The sequence below is a fragment of the Hemitrygon akajei genome, unplaced genomic scaffold (assembly GCF_048418815.1).
Source record: "Hemitrygon akajei unplaced genomic scaffold, sHemAka1.3 Scf000076, whole genome shotgun sequence".
NCBI lineage: Eukaryota > Metazoa > Chordata > Chondrichthyes > Myliobatiformes > Dasyatidae > Hemitrygon > Hemitrygon akajei.
The window spans coordinates 2923232-2941569 of record NW_027331962.1 but is presented as its reverse complement, the minus strand read 5'-3'; the positions used below and the strand labels follow the sequence as shown (position 1 = coordinate 2941569).

Sequence of the window (18338 nt, the reverse complement as noted above, 5' to 3'; positions counted from 1 at the left end):
GCTAAATACGTGGCTGAGGGGATGGTGCATGAGGGAGGGGTTCATGTTTCTGGTCAATTGGCTTTCTTCCAGGGGAGGTGGGACCAGTTCGAATTGGGCAGTTTGCACCTGAACTGGAGGGGGACTAACATCCTTGCCGGTAGGTTAGCAAGTTCTGCTCCGGGGGTTTTAAACAAGGTTGCACGGGGAGGGGGAAGAGTGTTAGAGCAGATAGTGATGTGGAGGAGGATAATGATCATGCGAGGACTGCCTGTATAGACAGATATCAATGGTTTGTACGTGATGGAAATGTTCTCGGGTGCATCTATTTCAATGCAAGGAGTATTGTGTGTAAGGCAGATGAGTTTAGGGTGTGGATTGGCAAATGATGATTTCGACATTATTGCTATTAGTAAGAATTGGTTTGCAGGAGGGAGAGGACTGGCAGCTTCATGTTCCGAGGTTACGTTGTTTCAGACGTGATAGAGGGGGAGGGATGAAAGGGGGAGGAGTGGCAATGCTAGTCAGGGAGAATCTCACAGCTGTGCGTAGACGGGACAGCCCGGAGGGCTCGTCTACAGAGGCCGTATGGGTGGAGCTGAGGAACGGGAAAGGAGTGACCACACGAATAGGGTATTATTATATACGGTCCAATAGTCAGAGAGAATTGGAGGAGCAAATCTCTAGAGAGTTAGCACACCAATGTAAGAAACAGAAAGTTGTAATCGTAGGGGATTTTAACTGCCCACATATTGACCTGGACTCCCACTCTGTGAAAGGGTTAGATGGCGTGGAGTTTGTCGAATGTGTTCAGGAAAGTTTTCTAAATCAATATATTGAGATACCAACGAGAGAGAGTGCAGTACCTGATCTCCTATTAGGGAATCAGACAGGTCAGGTGACAGAAGTATGTGTAAGCGAACATTTTGCGTCCAGTGACCATAATGTCATTAGTTTCAAGATAATTATGGATAAGGATAGGACTGGTCCACCAGTTGAGGTTCTGAATTGGAGAAGGGCCAATTTTGTGGAAATGAGAGAGGATCTGGGAAGAGTGGATTGGGATAAGTTGTTTTCCGGCAATGATGTATTCAGTAAGTGGAGTTACTGAACTGCGCTTACATCCGGAGTTTGCATGTTCCTGCCAGGATTAAAGGCAAAGTTAACAGGGATAGGGAACCTTGGTTTTCAAGGGATATTGGCGATCAGGTTAAGTAGGTGTTTAGCAGGTACAGGCAACTAGGAACAAATAAGATACTTGAAGAGTATAGAGAATGTAAGGGAATACTAAAGAAGGAAATCAGGAAGGCAAAAAGAAGACATGAGGTTGTGTTGGCAGATAATGTGAAGGTAAACCCGAAGGGTTTCTACGAGTATATTAAGAGTAAAAGGATAGTAAAGGACAAAATTGGTCCCCCAGAAGATCAGAGTGGTTGTCTATGTGTGGAGCATCACGAGATGGGGAAGATCTTAAACAGTTTTTTTGCGTCAGTGTTTACTCAGGAAACTGGCATAGCGGATATGGAATTAAAGGAAACAAACAGTAGTGTCATGGAACGCGGCTAGTGAGTGAGTGGGCCAGTGAACGAGTGGAAATTTGAGGCTTTGTCTCGAGAGATTCTGACAGTTTTGGCAGTTGGACTGTGCAAATCAAGACAACCAAAATTTGAATAGCTCAGACTCAGCAGAAAGCAGCTGATTGACCAAGCAGTTTGAAAAGCTCAAACAAATAAATAGAGGGGTAGCTCAAGCTGAGCGGCCAGTGAGTGAGTGGAGATTTGAGGCTTTGAAAGGTCTTTACAATGCCTCCTGAGACGATGATGTGCCTTTCCTGTGAGATGTGGCAGTCTTGGGGGAACTCCCCTCTCCCGCAGAGTCACATCTACCAGAAGTGCTTGCGGCTGGGCGATCTGGAAGACCGTGTGAGGAATCTGGAGCAGCAGCTGGATGACCTTCGACTCATAAGGGAGAATGAGACAGACATAGATGAGAGCTACAGGGAGGTAGTCACACCTAGGCTGCCAGAAGCAGGTCATTGGGTGACAGTCCGAGGGGGGAAAGCGAAGGAGAGCAGACAGTAGGTGCAGAGCACCCCTGCAGCCATTCCCCTGAATAATAAGTATACCGTCCTGGATGCAGTTGGTGAGGACGACCGACCAGGTGTGAGCCACGGTGGCAGGGCCTCTGTCACTGAGTCTGACCCTATGATGCAGAAGGGTGGGACGGAGAGGAGGAGAGCTGTCGTCATTGGAGACTCTATAGTCAGGGGAGCAGACAGGAGATTTTGTGGACGTGAGAAGGAAACCCGCAAGGTTTGTTGCCTCCCGGGTCCCAGGGTCCGGGATGTCTCTGACCGGGTGCATGACATTCTGGTACGAGAGGGAAAGCAACCAGAAGTCGTGATACATGTTGGTACCAATGACAGAGACAGGAAGACTGATGAGGTCCTGGTGTGAGTTTCGGGAACTAAGGCTGAAGAACAGGACCTCAAGGGTGGCGTTCTCAGGATTGCTGCCAGTGCTACGTGATAGTGAAGGTAAGAATAGGAGGAGATGGCAGTTGAATGCGTGGCTGAGGAGTTGGTGCAGTGGGCAGTGTTTTAGATTTTTGGATCATTGGGATCTCTTCTGGGGAAGGTGGGACCTGTACAGATTGGATGGGTTGCACCTGAACTCGAGGGGGAGCAATATCCTTGCTGGTAGGTTTGTTAGCATGGTTCGGGAGGGTTTAAACTAATTTGCAAGGAATGGGACCCAGAGCGACAGAGCAGTGAAAGAAGTGCATGGAGTAAAGCCAGATCTGACACATAGAGAGGCTTTGGGGAAAGACAAGCAGAATAAAGGGTATAAAGGCAGTAAGGTAGAAGGGCTAAAGTGTGTGTACTTCAATGAAAGAAGCATCAGGAACAAAGGTGATGAACTGAGAGCTTGGATACATACATGGAATTATGATGTAGTGGCCATTACGGAGACTTGGCTGGCACCAGGGCAGGAATGGATTCTCAATATTCCTGGATTTCAGTGTTTTAAAAGGGGGGAAAAGGGGAGGAGGGGTGGTATTACTGGTCAGGGATACTATTACAGCTGCAGAAAGTGTGGGTAATGTAGCAGGATCCTCTTTTGAGTCAGTATGGGTGGAAGTCAGGAGCAGGAAGGGAGCAGTTACTCTACCGGGGGTACTCTATAGGCCCCCTGGTAGCAGCAGAGATACCGAGGAGCAGATTGGGAGGCAGATTTTGGAAAGGTGCAAAAATAACAGGGTTGTTATCATGGGTGACTTTAACTTCCCTAATAATGATTGGCACTTGATTAGTTCCAAGGGTTTAGATGGGGCAGAGTTTGTTAAGTGTGTCCAGGATGGATTCCTGTCACAGTATGTTGACTGGCTGACTAGGGGGAATGCCATACTAGATGTAGTACCAGGTAACGAACCGGGTCAGGTCACAGATCTGTCAGTGGGTGAGCATCTGGCGGACAGTGATCACCGCTTCCTGACCTTTAGCATTATCATGGAAAAGGATAGAATCAGAGAGGACAGGAATATTTTTAATTCGGGAAGGGGAAATTATGAGGCTATAAGACTAGAACTTGCGGGTGTGAATTGGGATGATGATTTGCAGGGAAATGTACTATGGACATGTGGTCGATGTTTAAGGATCTCTTGTAGGATGTTAGGGATTAATTTGTCCCGCTGAGGAAGATAACGAATGGCAGGGTGAAGGAACCATGGGTGACAAGTGAAGTGGAAAATCTGGTCAGGTGGAAGAAGGCAGCATACACGAGGTTTAGGAAGCAAGGATCAGATGGGTCTATTGAGGAATATAGGGTAGCAAGAAAGGAGCTTAAGAAGGGGCTGAGAAGAGCAAAAAGGGGGCATGAGAAGGGCTTGGCGAGTAGGGTAAAGGAAAACCCCAAGGCATTCTTCAATTATGTGAGGAACAATAGGATGACAGGAATGATGGTAGGACCGATTAGAGATTAAAGTGGGAAGATGTGCCTGGAGGCTGTGGAAGTGAGCGAGGTCCTCAATGAATACTTCTCTTCGGTATTCACCACTGAGAGGGAACTTGATGACGATGAGGACAATATGAGTGAGGTTGATGTTCTGGAGCATGTTGATATTAAGCTGGAGGAGGTGTTGGAGTTGTTAGGACGGATAAGTCCCCGGGGCCTGTCGGAATAATCCCCAGGCTGCTCCACGAGGCAAGGGAAGAGATTGCTGAACCTCTGGCTAGGATCTTTATGTTCTCGTTGTCCACGGGAGTGGTATGGGAGGATTGGAGGGAGGCGAATGCTGTCCCCTTGTTCAGAAAAGGTAGTAGGTATAGTCCAGGTAATTATAGATCAGTGAGCCTTACATCTGTGGTGGGAAAGCTGTTGGAAATGATTCTTAGAGATCGGATCTATGGGCATTTAGAGTATCATGGTCTGATCAGGGACAGTCAGCATGGCTTTGTGAAGGGCAGATCGTGCCTAACATGCCTGATAGAGTTCTTTGTGGAGGTGACCAGACCTATAGATGAGGGTAGTGCAGTGGATGTGATCTACAAGGATTTTGGTAAGGCATTTGACAAGGTTCCACATGGTAGGCTTATTCAGAAAGTCAGAAGGCATAGGATCCGGGGAAGTTTGGCCAGGTGGATTCAGAATTGGCTTGCCTGCAGAAGGCAGATGGTCATGGTGGAGGTAGAACAATCTGATTGGAGGGTTGTGACTAGTGGTGTCCCGCAAGGATCTGTTCTGGGACCTCTACTTTTTGTGATTTTTATTAACGACCTGGATGTGGAGGTCGAAGGGTGGGTTGGCAAGTTTGCAGACGACACAAAGGTTGGTGGTGTTGTAGATAGTGTAGAGGATTGTCGACGATTGCAGAGAGACATTGATAGGATGCAGAAGTGGGCTGAGAAGTGGCAGATGGAGTTCAACCCGGAGAAGTGTGAGGTGGTACACTTCGGAAGGACAAACTCCAAGGCAGAGTACAAAGTAAATGGCAATTTAGTTGGTAGTGTGGAGGAGCACAGGGATCAGGGGATACATGTCCACAAATCCCTGAAAGTTGCCTCACTGGTAGATAGGGTAGTTAAGAAGGCTTATGGGGTGTTAGCTTTCATAAGTCAAGGGATAGAGTTTAAGAGACGCGATGTAATGATGCAGCTCTGTAAAACTCTAGTTAGGCCACACTTGGGGTACTGCGTCCAGTTCTGGTCACTTCACTATAGGAAGGATGTGGAAGCATTGGAAAGGGTACAGAGGAGATTTACCAGGATTCTGCCTGGTTTAGAGAGTATGGATTATGATCAGAGATGAAGGGAGCTAGGGCTTTACTCTTTGGAAAGAAGGAGGATGAGAGGAGACATGATAGAGGTGTACAAGATATTAACAGGAATAGACAGATTGGACAGCCAGCGCCTCTTCCCCAGGGCAACACTGCTCAGTACAAGAGGACATGGCTTTAAGGTCAGGGGAGGGAAGTTCAAGGGGGATATTAGAGGAAGGTTTTTCACTCAGAGAGTGGTTGGTGCGTGGAATGCACTGCCTGAGTCAGTGGTGGAGGCAGATACACTAGTGAAGTTTAAGAGACTACTCGACAGGCATATGGAGCAATTTAAGTTGGGGGGTTATATGGCAGGCAGGGTTTGAGGGTCGGCACAACATTGTGGGCCGAAGGGACTGTAATGTGCTGTACTATTCTGTGTTTTATGGAACATATAGAGATTAAAGAGGAGGAGGTGCTTACTGCCTTACAGCAAATAAAGGTAAATAAATCCCCCAGGCCTGACATGATACTTTCTCGGACCTTGAGAGAGACTAGTGTAGAAATTGCAGGGTCCTGGCAGAAATATTTAAAATGTCCTTCGCCACAATTGCAGTGCCAGAGGATTGGAGGGTAGCTCATGTTGTTCCGTTGTTTGAAAAAGGCTCCAAAGGTAAACCAGGTAATTACAGGCCAGTGAGCCTGACATTGGTATTAGGTAAATTATTGGAAGGTGTTCTGAGAGATCGGATATACAAGGATTTGGACAACCATGGGCTGATTAGAGATAGTCAGCATGGCTTTGTTCATGGCAGATCGTGTTTAATGAATCCTGTAGTGTTTTTCGAGGAGGCTACGAAGAATGCACATGAAGGAAAGGCTGTGGATGTTGTCTACATGAACTTTAGTAAGGCTTTTGACAAGGTCCCACATGAGAGGTTTGTTCAGAAGGTTCAGACAGTAGGTATCCATGGAGAGGTTGTAGATTGGATTCGAAATTGGCTGTGTGTGAGAAGACAGAGAGTGGTAGTGGATCATTGCTTCTCACACTGGAGGCCTGTGACTAGTGGTGTGTCTCAGGGATCTGTGCTGGGACCATTGTTGTTTGTTGTCTATATCAATGATCTAGATGATAGTGTGATAAATTGGATCAGCAAGTTTGCTGATGGCACTACGATTGGAGGCGTTGTGGACAGCGAGGAAGGCTTTCAAAGCTTGCAGAGGGATCTGGACCAACTGGCAACATGGGCCAGAAAATGGCAGATGGAATTTAATGCAGACAAGTGTGAGGTGTTGCATTTTGGAAGGACAAATCAAGGTAGGGCATACACAGTAAATGGTAGGGCACTGAGGAGTGCGCAGGAAGAAAGGGATCTGGGAGTTCAGATACACAATTCCCTGAAAGTGTTGTCACAGGGAGACAAGGTTGTAAAGAAGGCTTTTGGCATCCTGGCATTCATAAATCAAAGCTGAGTATAGGAGTTGGAATGTTATGGTGAGGTTGTATAAGACATTGGTGAGGCCAAATTTGGAGTATTGTGTGCAGTTCTGGTCACTGAACTATAGGACGGATATCAGTAAGACTGAAAGTGTGCAGAAAAGATCTACGAGGATGTTGCCGGCTCTTCAGGAGTTGAGTCACAAGGAAAGATTGAACAGGTTAGGACTTTATTCCTTGGAGCGCAGAAGAATGAGGGGAGATTTGATAGAAGTTTACACAATTACGAGGGTATAGACAGGGTAGATGCGAATGGGCTCTTTCCACACGGATTAGGAGAGATAAATTACAAAAGGACTTTGCTTCAGGGTGAAAGGGGAAAGGTTTAGGGGGAACGTCCTCACTCAGAGAGTTGTGAGAGTGTGGAACGAGCTGCCATCTGATGTGGAAAATGCAGACACACTCTTAAGTTTTAAGAATATGTCTGATAGATGCATGGCTGGGAGAGGTCTGGAGTGTTATGGACTGGGTGCAGGTCAATGGGACTATCGGAATAAAGTTTTGGCACAGAGCAGAAGGGCCGAATGGCTTGTTTTCTGTGCTGTAGTGTTCTATGATTTTACGATTCTATGAAGGAATATTGGGAGGTCAGTTCCCACAGGAAGAAGTGGAATGGGGAAGAGAGATCCCACAGGAGGAAGGAGGATGGGGTAGAGAGATCTGACGGGAGGAAGGGAAATGGGGAGGAGAGATCCAACAGGAGGAAGAGAGATGGGGATGTGAGATCCCACAGGCGGAAGGCAGATGTGAAAGTGAGATCCCACAGGAGGAAGGGAGATGGGGAAGATAGATCTGGCAGGTTGAAGGGGGTTTGCGAAGAGAGATCCCATAGGCGGATGGGGGCTGGGGAAAAGAGATCTGACAGGAGGAAGGGGGATGGGGAAGAGAGATCCCACAGTAGGAAGGGGGATGGGAAAGAGAGATCTGACAGGATGAAGGGGAATGGGGAGGAGAGATCCCACAGGTGGGAGGGGGATGGGGAAGTGAGATCCCACAGGATGAAGGGGATTTGTGAAGAGAGATCCCATAGGCGGATGGGGGATGGGGAAAAGAGATCTGACAGGAGGAAGGGGAATGGGGTAGAGAGATCCCACAGGAGGAAGGGGGGGTGGGAATGGATACCACTGGAGGGAAGGGAATGGGGAAGGGAGAACCCACAGGAGGAAGTGGAATGAGGAAGAGAGATCCCACCGGAAGAAGGGGCATGGGGAAGAAAGATCCTGCAGGAAGTGGGTGGGGAAAAGACATTTCACTGGAGGATGAGGAAAGGGTAATAGAGAGCCCACAGGAGGAATGGGGATGGCGACGAGATCCCTAAAAATCGAAGGGGGATTGGGATAAAAAGTCCCACAGGAGGATTCCAAGGGTAAACGATAATCCTACAAGACGAGAGGATGCAGAAAATTTTTGTACGTGTGTGTTGGGTCTGAACAGAGACCCAGAGGCGATGTGGCCTCGCTCTCTGTGTATCTGGTAGTGAGCAAAGTCACACACTATCAAGGGCAGGGGAGGACAATCTCACAATGGTATTTCTTTCGTTCTCACTGGGACAGTCTGCTGACGGTCTCTTGTCCCTCACTGGGAAGGGGGTGTGAATCTCTGACCCACCTGCTGCAGTCAGTGTCGGTCTGGGTGTCAGTAACAGTGAGAAGGAACATTGTCAATGGACGTGTCACAGGCAGCAGGAAACACAGCCATTCCTGTGATTTACTACCATTAAACCAATGGTCGTTGTTCACTGATCTGATGAAGTCTCCAACATCCCTTCACAAGGAACCACAGAACCCACCCGTCCTTGGGGAATTACTGACTGATCCCCTGGGCATTTGTCAGTTTTCTTCACAATCTGATTTATCACAGTTTAACCCAAATCTCTTTACATTGAAATGACACAATAGAACTGTTTCACAGTTCCGAGTGAGAGATAAATCAAGTTACCTCAACTCCTGGCACTTGTGCAGCCCGGGTCCCAGCCGCTGGATTCCTTCACACTGAATGCGGCAGTTCTCCAGGTTGAGGTGTTTTATTGTATCACAGAGTCCGATGGCATGAGACAGGACCGCACAGTCAATCGGGGTCAGTGTTATTCCACTGAATGAAAGTGTTTTCACAGATCCCAGTGCGACCTGAGCCAGTCCACGATTCTGAGACTCAAACAGGTAGTGCAATGTGTTCAGGAGGCTCCTTTTACCAGCTTCACTCCCTGTGTTTCCACTCTTGCGTTTAACCTCCTCCTTCACCCAGTCAATCACCCGGCAGGTTGTTTCATGAAGAAATGGACCCAGAAACTCCTCCAGGCCCCGAGCTGTCATTGGGGAGGTGAGACCAGCAACAAAACGGAGAAATACCTCAAATCGCCCATCTGTCATGTTGTGGGCTTCAGTGAGGAATATCAGGATATCCCCAGGATGTGGATTCAAGAATTGTGCGACTGCAGCTACAAATTCTTGGATAGTGAGGTGTGGGAATGTGTACACCACACTCTGGGCAGAATCCTCTCTCTCCAAAAGCTCCATCAGGAACCCGGACAGGAACTGGGAAGGCTGAAGATTGTACTTGATCAAATCTCCATCTGTAAACACAATCTTCTTCTCGGACACTCCTCTGAAGGCCATCTGACCAACCCTGAGTAACACATCACGGGGGTTCTCAATCTCACGGCCGTGGTTTTTCAGGATGTTGTAAATATAGTAGGAGTACAGTTGGGTGATGGTCTTGGGAACTCGCTGTGGGTCCCTGACTCTTTGTGTGAAGAAGGGGCCCAGTGCCAGAGCGAGGATCCAGCAGTAGGAGGGGTTGTAGCTCATGGTGTACAGGATCTCGTTCTCCTTCACGTGTTTGAAAACAGCTTCGGCCACCGTCTGATCTTCAAAATGTCTGATGAAATATTCCTTCCGTTCCTCATCAAGAAATCCCAGGATTTCAGCCCGGACACTGATCTCCGCCTTTTCCAATAAATGTAACGCAGTGGGGCGGGTGGTCACCAGCACTGAACACCCTGGGAGCAGCTTGCCCTGGATTAAACTATACACAATGTCAGACACTTCACACCACCACTCGGGATCTGGGCACTGGTGCTTGGGTTCTGTATCTCTCCGACTGTCCGCAAAATCGATTTTGTGTTTGAATTCATCTAAACCATCGAATATAAACAGTAATCCCTCTGGGTTCTTCCAGACTTCTCTCAGGATATTCCCAAAGTAAGGATACTGATCCAGAATCAGATCCCTCAGGTTTATTCTACAATTAACGGTGTTTAAATCTCGGAATTTGAAACTGAAGACAAACTGGAATTGTTGGTATATTTTCCCCGTGGCCCAGTCATAAACAATCTTTTGTACCATCGTTGTTTTCCCGATCCCCGGGACTCCGGCCACTGCTGCTGAACTCCCAGATTTGGATTTACTCCGGGAAAAGCTGCTCTGGAATAACTGATCAGTACGGATTTTTTCCAGCTGACTGCGGAGTTGTTTCTCTCTATAATCCTCATGGTCTCTGCCTCTTGCCAGCAGCTCATGTTCCACCAGTGTCCGATCTCGAACAGTAGAAATGACCGTGAGCTCAGCGTATCGATCAGCCAGCTGGAAAACCTTCACCTTCTCCGTCATCAGGATCGTGTTCACTCTCAGTGTTTCAGTTTGTGCCCGCAGAGTTTCCTTGTGTTTCTGTTGAACATCTTCCATGGGAACAGAGAACATATTCAAAACGTTAAATGGCTCATCTGACAAAGAACTTTATAACGGTATTTCAGCATTCAGTGTTTGAGATTACATGAATAAATTCAGTGCTTCCATGGATATTAGGACAGAAAGTAAAATTCTGTTCGCAGACACGGAATTGACAGCAATGGATGTCCCTGAAAATGTCCAATCCTCATGTTCTGGTTCTAGTTATTTGTGAAGGTGAACATTCCCCTGATTGCACTTTCTGAGGAAGCTTAAACAAGCATCACTCCCCACTAACATCTTAACTACATTCTACAGAGGCGTGGTTGAGAGTGTGCTGACCTTTTGCATCACAACCTGGGACTCCAGCTGCTGTGCTGCCGACAAAAAGCCTTGCAGAGGGTGGTTAGGGGAGCAGAGAAGGTTATTGGGGTCTCCCTACCTTCTTCCAAGACCTCTTTCAACGTCGATGCCTCCAGAAGACACGGTACATCATTAAAAACCCCTCACACCCTCTCCCTGAACTGTTTGTTCTTCTGCCATCAGGCAAACGTTACAGGAGCATCAAAACTAAAACCACAAGGCTACTGAACAGCTTCCTCCCACAGGCAGTCAGACTGCTAAACAGCTGTTCTATCTGACTCTGCTTTGGACACTTCTAACTTGGACCAGACACTTACAACTTGATTTAAAGTGACATGTGGCTGTTGTGTTTTATTATTTATTGTTGTGTTTATTATTTAGTGTTGCGTTTGTTATGTTATGATTGCACTGCTCCTGGGAAACGCTGTCTCATTCTACCCTGCAGAGCTGATGTACGGTTGGAATGACAATAAAGTTTTTGAATCTTGAATATCCTATTGCAGTCCTGACTGCACTCCCGTTACAACAACATTTCACTATATTTAAAGCATTGTTTGCCTCATTAACAGAGGATGTTAATGTTGATCTGGTGTGGAACTATGGAGAGCAGGACACTGTGCATTTTGGCCAATCTGCACACTGGGGAGCCACAGGTGTCCACTGCTCTTGCATCAAAACAGGAGCAGAATACGCGGGAAATACTCAAGTCGGGCAGCGTCTGGGGAAGAATCACAGTGAAGTTGCGGATCGATAACCCATCGGAATGACAGGAATGAAAATGGGTAGTTTTCAATCGCAGTGATGGAGGATTGGTGGAAAGATGGAATCTCTGTTAATGGAAGAAGCCACACGCGTCTGTCTCAGTGATGTACATCGTGTCTGTGGGAGAGGGTGGTGAAGTCTTGGCAACAGCTACTCATCAGTCTTGCTGTGGGGGTGTGGGGCGCTGTCTAATGAGGCCTCCGTCTGTCAGAGTCGACCATGGATGTCCTGTCCCTGCAAGCCGGGACACTCCGATATGGAGAGGAAGCTTCTGCCTATGTAGCAAGCTTCCTCTCTCCATGCATCTGATGTACACAAAGGAACGACATAGACTGACACAGCTTGGCACCAGAGGTGTTGCAGGAGATGCCAGTCTGCGTTGAACACCATTTAACACTGACTCAGGGACTCCAGCTCCAGGCTTTTCCCATTGGGTTTACTCCCAAACTCTTCCCCATGAGGGGTTACAGTTACAAGGCAGTGGAGTTTTGAGATCAGAGTTTTCTTGTTCCTGGGTGAGCTGCCAATCACAGCCGACAAGCCCCATCTGCCCAAAGCGACTGGTTGTAAGGCACCAGTGACCCGCCTCTGCCCCTTCTCCTGTGGGAAGAAACGCTTCCACCGGGATTAGTGGCTAAACCGCACGTGAAGACCAAGAGCTGGACAGAGGCTACTCGCCACCAGGGAGCATTTAATAGGCCGTGGCAGCTCATACGCACTGTCACCCCCCCTCCCCCCCCGGTTATAACAATCTTAAGCAACCAAGGGGCGCTGTATTATTGACAATGAATCGGTAAATTGGTTTATTATTGTGACATGCACCACTGTAAAATGGAAAACTTTTCTGCATGCGATCCAAATAGATCATTACATCACATCGGTGCAATGAGTTTGTACAAGGAAAAATGGAACAGAATAGTTCAGGGAAACGGTGTTTCAGTTGCCGAGAAAATGCAGTGCGGGCAGACGATAAGGTAGAAGGCCAAAGGATCATTGGGAGGTCAGCGTTGAGTTTTTTTGGGACTATGTTCCTAAACTGTAGAAATCAACACCTTAAACTACAGTACTGTGCAGACGTCTGAGGTGTATATTAGGACTGACACATTTTGTCTTTCATTTTCTAGTTTGCACTTTATCCCGTTGTGATGCGGTTTGAACGGCATCGTCTGGATGAAAGGTGCTTTAGAAATAAGTTATTATTATTATTATTATTATTATTTTCATAGCCTAAACTGGTAAAACTTGAGGTACAGGCATAGCCAAGCATACTCATGTTTCAATTGATAGGAGATTTCAGACTATTCTCGTGGTGTATATTGTTATGGGTTTTCGAAGATTTACACAAGTATCGCCGTGTGGGCCTAATTTATTAATACTATTCTGTAAAGCCTTTAGGATGATAACAGTTATCGATATTACGATTGGGATAAATAATACCCTGTTCGTGTTCCATAGTCTTTCATTTTGCCCTTTCAATTCAACACATTTCTGGTATTTTTTTACTAATTCATTTCTGTAAGTTATGTGTGTTTGGAATGGCTATATATATTTAAAAAGTTGCTTTTGCTTGTTTATCCTGTAAAATTACATCCGAACGCAGATCAAGTATTATCCTATCTGAAATAATGATCGTACGCAGTATGATATGAAGGACTCTAACTCTAAAAGTGGAAGAGGCTTGTACGTTTAGTAAATTATGGTGTTTTTCATTAGTTGTAGTTTAAGCAATGTTTTTGTGAATGTTGTTTGCCATTTTATTGTGCTTGTGCAAGTATTGAGATTCAGTTGAACTACTGCAGGATCTTGTAAAGTCGGATTGTTTGTAGTTTCTCTTATAATTTTCAGCATATATCGTCTTGGATCTATTAGCCGTTTATTCTGTATTATTGATAACTACATGTGTCAACAACCTTGTCCTGTATTGCTACAATGATCCCTTCTGTTTCTGGGAAGAAGTCTCCAACTCTGAGACAGGGGCTCGACGCTTCCTTGTCGACATCTAATCGGCTCAGATCGTGTGGATGTCCTCCGTGGGGAGTCAGACTCTTCCATTGGTTAACGTTTTCTACTATTATGATAGTTTCTTCACTTTTATGGGTTATGCTTTCATTTACGTTCAGTGATGTGTACCCCTTATCGGAGTTGCATATGCATGTCGGAGTGCTGAATCCTGCTTGCGTTATGAAAGTATGTCAATAGAGCTAATTGTGGATTTCAGAAAAGGCAAGCTGAGGGAACACGACACATCAGTCCTCACAGAGGGATATGATGTGGAAAGAGTGAGCAATTCCAAATTCCTGGCTGTCAATATCTCCGAGTATCTAACCTGGACCCAATATATCGATGCAGCTACAAAGAAGGCACAACAGTGGCTATATTTCATCCAGAGTTTCCAGCATCACTCGAATATTTCTACAGGTGTGACTTGCAGAGCATTGTAACTGGCTGCATCACCGTCTGGTTCACGAGGAACGGAGTAAGGCGCACACTCAACGATTCAGGAGCAACTTCTCCTCTGCCATCCAGTTTCTGAATGGACATTGAACCCATCGATAGTGACTCACTAATCTCTTTTTAAATTTCTATTTCTGCACTACTTATTTAGTTTAATATTTCATATAATCACACAGACATGCACAGCTATATATGTTCAACTTCCAGGCCCTGAAGCCACTTCGCTGCTCAGCCAGATCCACCGTCTGACAGGCCACATGTCTCGCATGGATAACTCCAGGTTACCGAAAGCAGTACTCTACAGAGAACTCTCTCAGGGCAAGAGAGATCGTGGTGCCCCGCGCAGGAGGTACAAGGACCAAATTAAGCAGAGGCTCTCTCAGGTAAATATGGAGGTCAACGAGTGGCAGCCGCCGATCCACGGAAAAGCCAGGAATTCTGAGGAACCCAGAAGAGCGACTGCTGAAAAGAAGAGGGGATGCAAGAAGGATCCAACTACCCAAGCGCCTGCATCCCAGCTGTCCCTCTGTCCCAACTGCTCCCGAGTCCACAGATCCAGAATTGGCCCCTACCGTCACCAACAATCGTGTCGTCATCTAGTACCACCACCCCCACTCACAGACACAGACACACACACACACACACACACACACACACACACACACACACACACACACACACACACACACACACACACACACACACACACACACACACACACACCCCCCTATTTGGGAAGAGAACAGGGTTTAGGGTATGTTTCATGATCATTAATGCTTGGTGGAACCCCAGAATCTCCATGCCCTCAAACCCTTTTGTTCCCCAGATCTGGAGTACCTGGTGCTGCTGTGTAAACCTTTCCGGCTGCCAAGGGAGTTCCCGGCTGTTATTATCACAGCTGTGTAATAACAACATCCCCCAGTTGTGTGTTATTGTCACAGAGGGGAGATGAATTCCTTCAGAAATCGGTCAGGACTTCCCAAACCACAAAATTTGCATCAACAGTTCCGTGTGAACAGCACTTGCCGTGTGACCGACTGCTTACATTGCCGGTGATCAGCAGGAGCTCAAGAAATTCAGCTCCGATCTGTGCAAAGTCATCCAGGCAGCGAAACGACAATACAGAGATCGTATTCAGGCACAGCTCTCCACCAACAACACACACAGCTTATGGCAAGCTCTGCACCCCAATGCAGACTTCAGAGCTAAGTGCAGTGGTGCTGCCAACATCGCTGCCTGTCTCCCAGAGGATCTAAGTCTCTTTACGCTCGGTTCGATATCGCCAACACTGAGACCCCGAGGAGAGCCGACAAAGCGACCTGCACATTGGTCATCTCTGAGGCTGAAGTTCGCAGGTGTTTCCAACGAGTGGACAGTCGCAAGCCTGCGGGACCGGACGGCGTCCCAGGGCGGGTACTCAGGATGCGCGCGGCACAACTGGCAGGTGTACTTACGGATATTTTTAATCTCACCCTCTCCCAATGTAGAGTTCCCTCCTGCTTCAAATCATCCACCATTGTTCCTGTACCTGAAACAACTAAGGCAACATGCCTGAACGTCTGGCGTCCTGTCGCACTCACCTCAATAATAAGCAAATGCTTTGAGAGACTGGTCAAGGACTGCATCTGCAGCTTGTTACCACCCACACTGGACCCCCTACAATTCACCTACTGACACAACCGATCAACAGATGACACAATAGCCACTGCTCTGCACACCTCCTTAAACATCTGGAGAAGAGGGGTGCTTATGTGAGAATGATGTTATTAGACTACAGTTCAGCATTCAATACCATCATTCCCTCCAGGCTTGACAAGAAGCTCAGAGACCTCGGCCTTCACCCTGCCTTGTGCAGCTGGGTCCTGGATTTCCTGTCAGATCGCCAGCAGGTGGTAAAAGTGGGCTCCCTCACCTCTGCCCCTCTGACCCTCAACACAGGAGCCCCTCAGGGCTGTGTCCTAAGCTCCCTCCTTTACTCTCTGTATTTCTCCTTTGAAGGTCTCCCACCTACCAATCACATCCTTGCCAGAGAACAACCTGTCCCAATCTACGATTTTTAGATCTCTTCTCATTTCTTCAAATTTGGCCCTTTTCAGGTTTAGAACGTCAACCCGAGGACCAGATCTATCTTTATCCATGATCAAGTTGAAACTAATGACGTTATGATCACTGGAACGAAAGTGTTCCCCTACACATACGTCCGTCACCTGCCCTAACTCATTTCCTAATAGGAGATCTAATATTGCATCCTCCCTAGTTGGTACATCTATATATTGATTTAGAAAACTTTCCTGAACACATTTTACAAACTCTAACCCATCTAGACGTTTAACAGTATGGGAGTCCCAATCAATGTGTGGAAAATTAAAATCCTTTACAATCACAAATTTCTGTCTCCTGCAGTTGTCTGTTATCTCTTTGCAGATTTGCTGCTCCAATTCTCGCTGACTATTGGGTAGTCCATAATACAACCCTATTAATGTGGTCATACCTTCCTGTTTCTCAGCTCCACCCATATGGCCTCAGTAGACAAGCCATCTAATCTGTCCTGCCGAAGCACTGCTGTAATATTTTCCCTGTCTAGCAAAGCCACCACCCACCCTTCATCCCTCTGTCTCTATCACGTCTGAAAGATCGGAACCCTGGAACACTGAGCTGCCAGTCCTGCCCCTCCTGTAGCCAAGGTTCAGTAATGGCTATGATGTCATAATTCCACGTGTCAATCCAGGCCCTCAGCTCGTCTGCCTTTCCCACAATACTCCTCGCTTTGAAATATACACACCTCAGAAGATTATTACCAGCACACACAACCTTGCTATTTGTGACTTTGCATGAACTACCAACATCATTTATTTTTACCCCCGTTCCACTATCTACTCTGGCACTCTGGTTCCCATCTAGTTTAAACCCTCCCCAATAACACTAGCAAACCTCCCTGCAAGTATATTGGAGCCCTTGTAGTTCAGGTGTAACCCGTCTCTCTTGTACAGGTCCCACCTGCCCCGGAAGAGGTCCCGGTGAGCTAGAAATCTGAAACCCTGCACCCTACACCAGTTTCTCAGCCACGTGTTCATCTGCCAGAGCATCGCACTCTTACTCTCACTGGCACGTGGCACAGGCAGCAATCCAGAGATTGCTACCCTCTGTGTCCTGTTTTTCAACTTCCTACCAAGCTCTCTGTACTCACTCTTCAGGACATCCTGACTCTTTCTACCTATGTCATTGGTACCGATGTGTACCACGACATCTGGCTGATCACCCGCCCACCTCAGAATGCTGTGCAGGCGATCAGAGACATCCCTGACCACGGCACCCGGGAGGCAACAAACCATCCGGGAGTCTCTGTCACGACGATAGAATCTCCTGTCTGTACCCCTGACTATGGAATCCCCTATCACTACCGCTCTCCTCTTCCTCCTCCCTCCGTTCTGCACTGCAGAACCAGACTCAGTGCCAGAGATCCGGCTGCCGCAGCTTGTCCCAAGTAAGCCATCCTCCCCCACCCCCACCAACAGTATCCAAATTGGTATACCTATTTTGGAGGGGAATGGCCACAGAAGAACCCTGCATTAACTGCCCTTTCCCCTTCCCTCGCCTGACGGTAACCCAATTACCTGTGCCCTGTTCCTTAGGTGTAACTACCTCCTGGAAGCTACTATCTATAATCTGCTCAGTCTCCCGAATGATCCGCAGGTCATCCAGCTCCTGCTCCAGTTCCGTAATGCGGTCTGTTAGGAGCTGCAGCTGGATGCACTTCTTGCAGGTATCGTTGTCAGGGACACTGGATGTCTCCCTGACTTCCCACATCCCGCAAGAGGAGCATTCCAACATCCTGCCTGGCATATTCTCTAGTCTGAACAAAAAAAAAGAAAAACAGAAAAACAGATGGTTGAGATGGTTGAGGACGTTTGGGATGGGCTCCTAAATGCTAACGATTTTCTATAGGGGCACAATTTTGTGCATCCTGACTGGCTGCATCACTGCCTGGTATGGGAACTGTATTTCTCTCAGTCGCAGGACTCTGCAGAGAGTGGTGCGGACAGCCCAGTGCATCTGTAGGTGTGAACCTCCTACTATTCAGGTCATTTTAGAGATAGGGGGTAAAAAGTGCCCGAAGGATCATTCTGGACCCAAGTATCACCAAGCACAAACTGTTCTAGCTGCTACCATCTGGGAAATGGTACCGCAGCGTGAAAGCCAGGACCAACAGGCTCCGTGACAGCTTCTTCCACCAGGCCATCAGAATGATTAATTCACGCTGATACAATTCTATTTCCACAATTGTATACATAAATACAGACTCACTGCACACACTTTACTGTAATCGTGCTGCTGGCGCAGAAAAACAATTTTCACGACATGTG

The 18338-nt window shown here is 47.2% G+C and overlaps 1 protein-coding gene across 1 annotated transcript in view; it reads right to left on the bottom strand.

The window, feature by feature from the left end:
- Nucleotides 1-18338, bottom strand: part of LOC140722386 (NACHT, LRR and PYD domains-containing protein 3-like) — a 120076-nt gene that overhangs the window by 88008 nt on the left and 13730 nt on the right. The window contains exon 6 of the mRNA XM_073037138.1: nucleotides 8669-10406. Within this exon, the coding sequence (XP_072893239.1) occupies nucleotides 8669-10406 (1738 nt within the window). The remainder of the gene's footprint in view (nucleotides 1-8668; nucleotides 10407-18338) is intronic.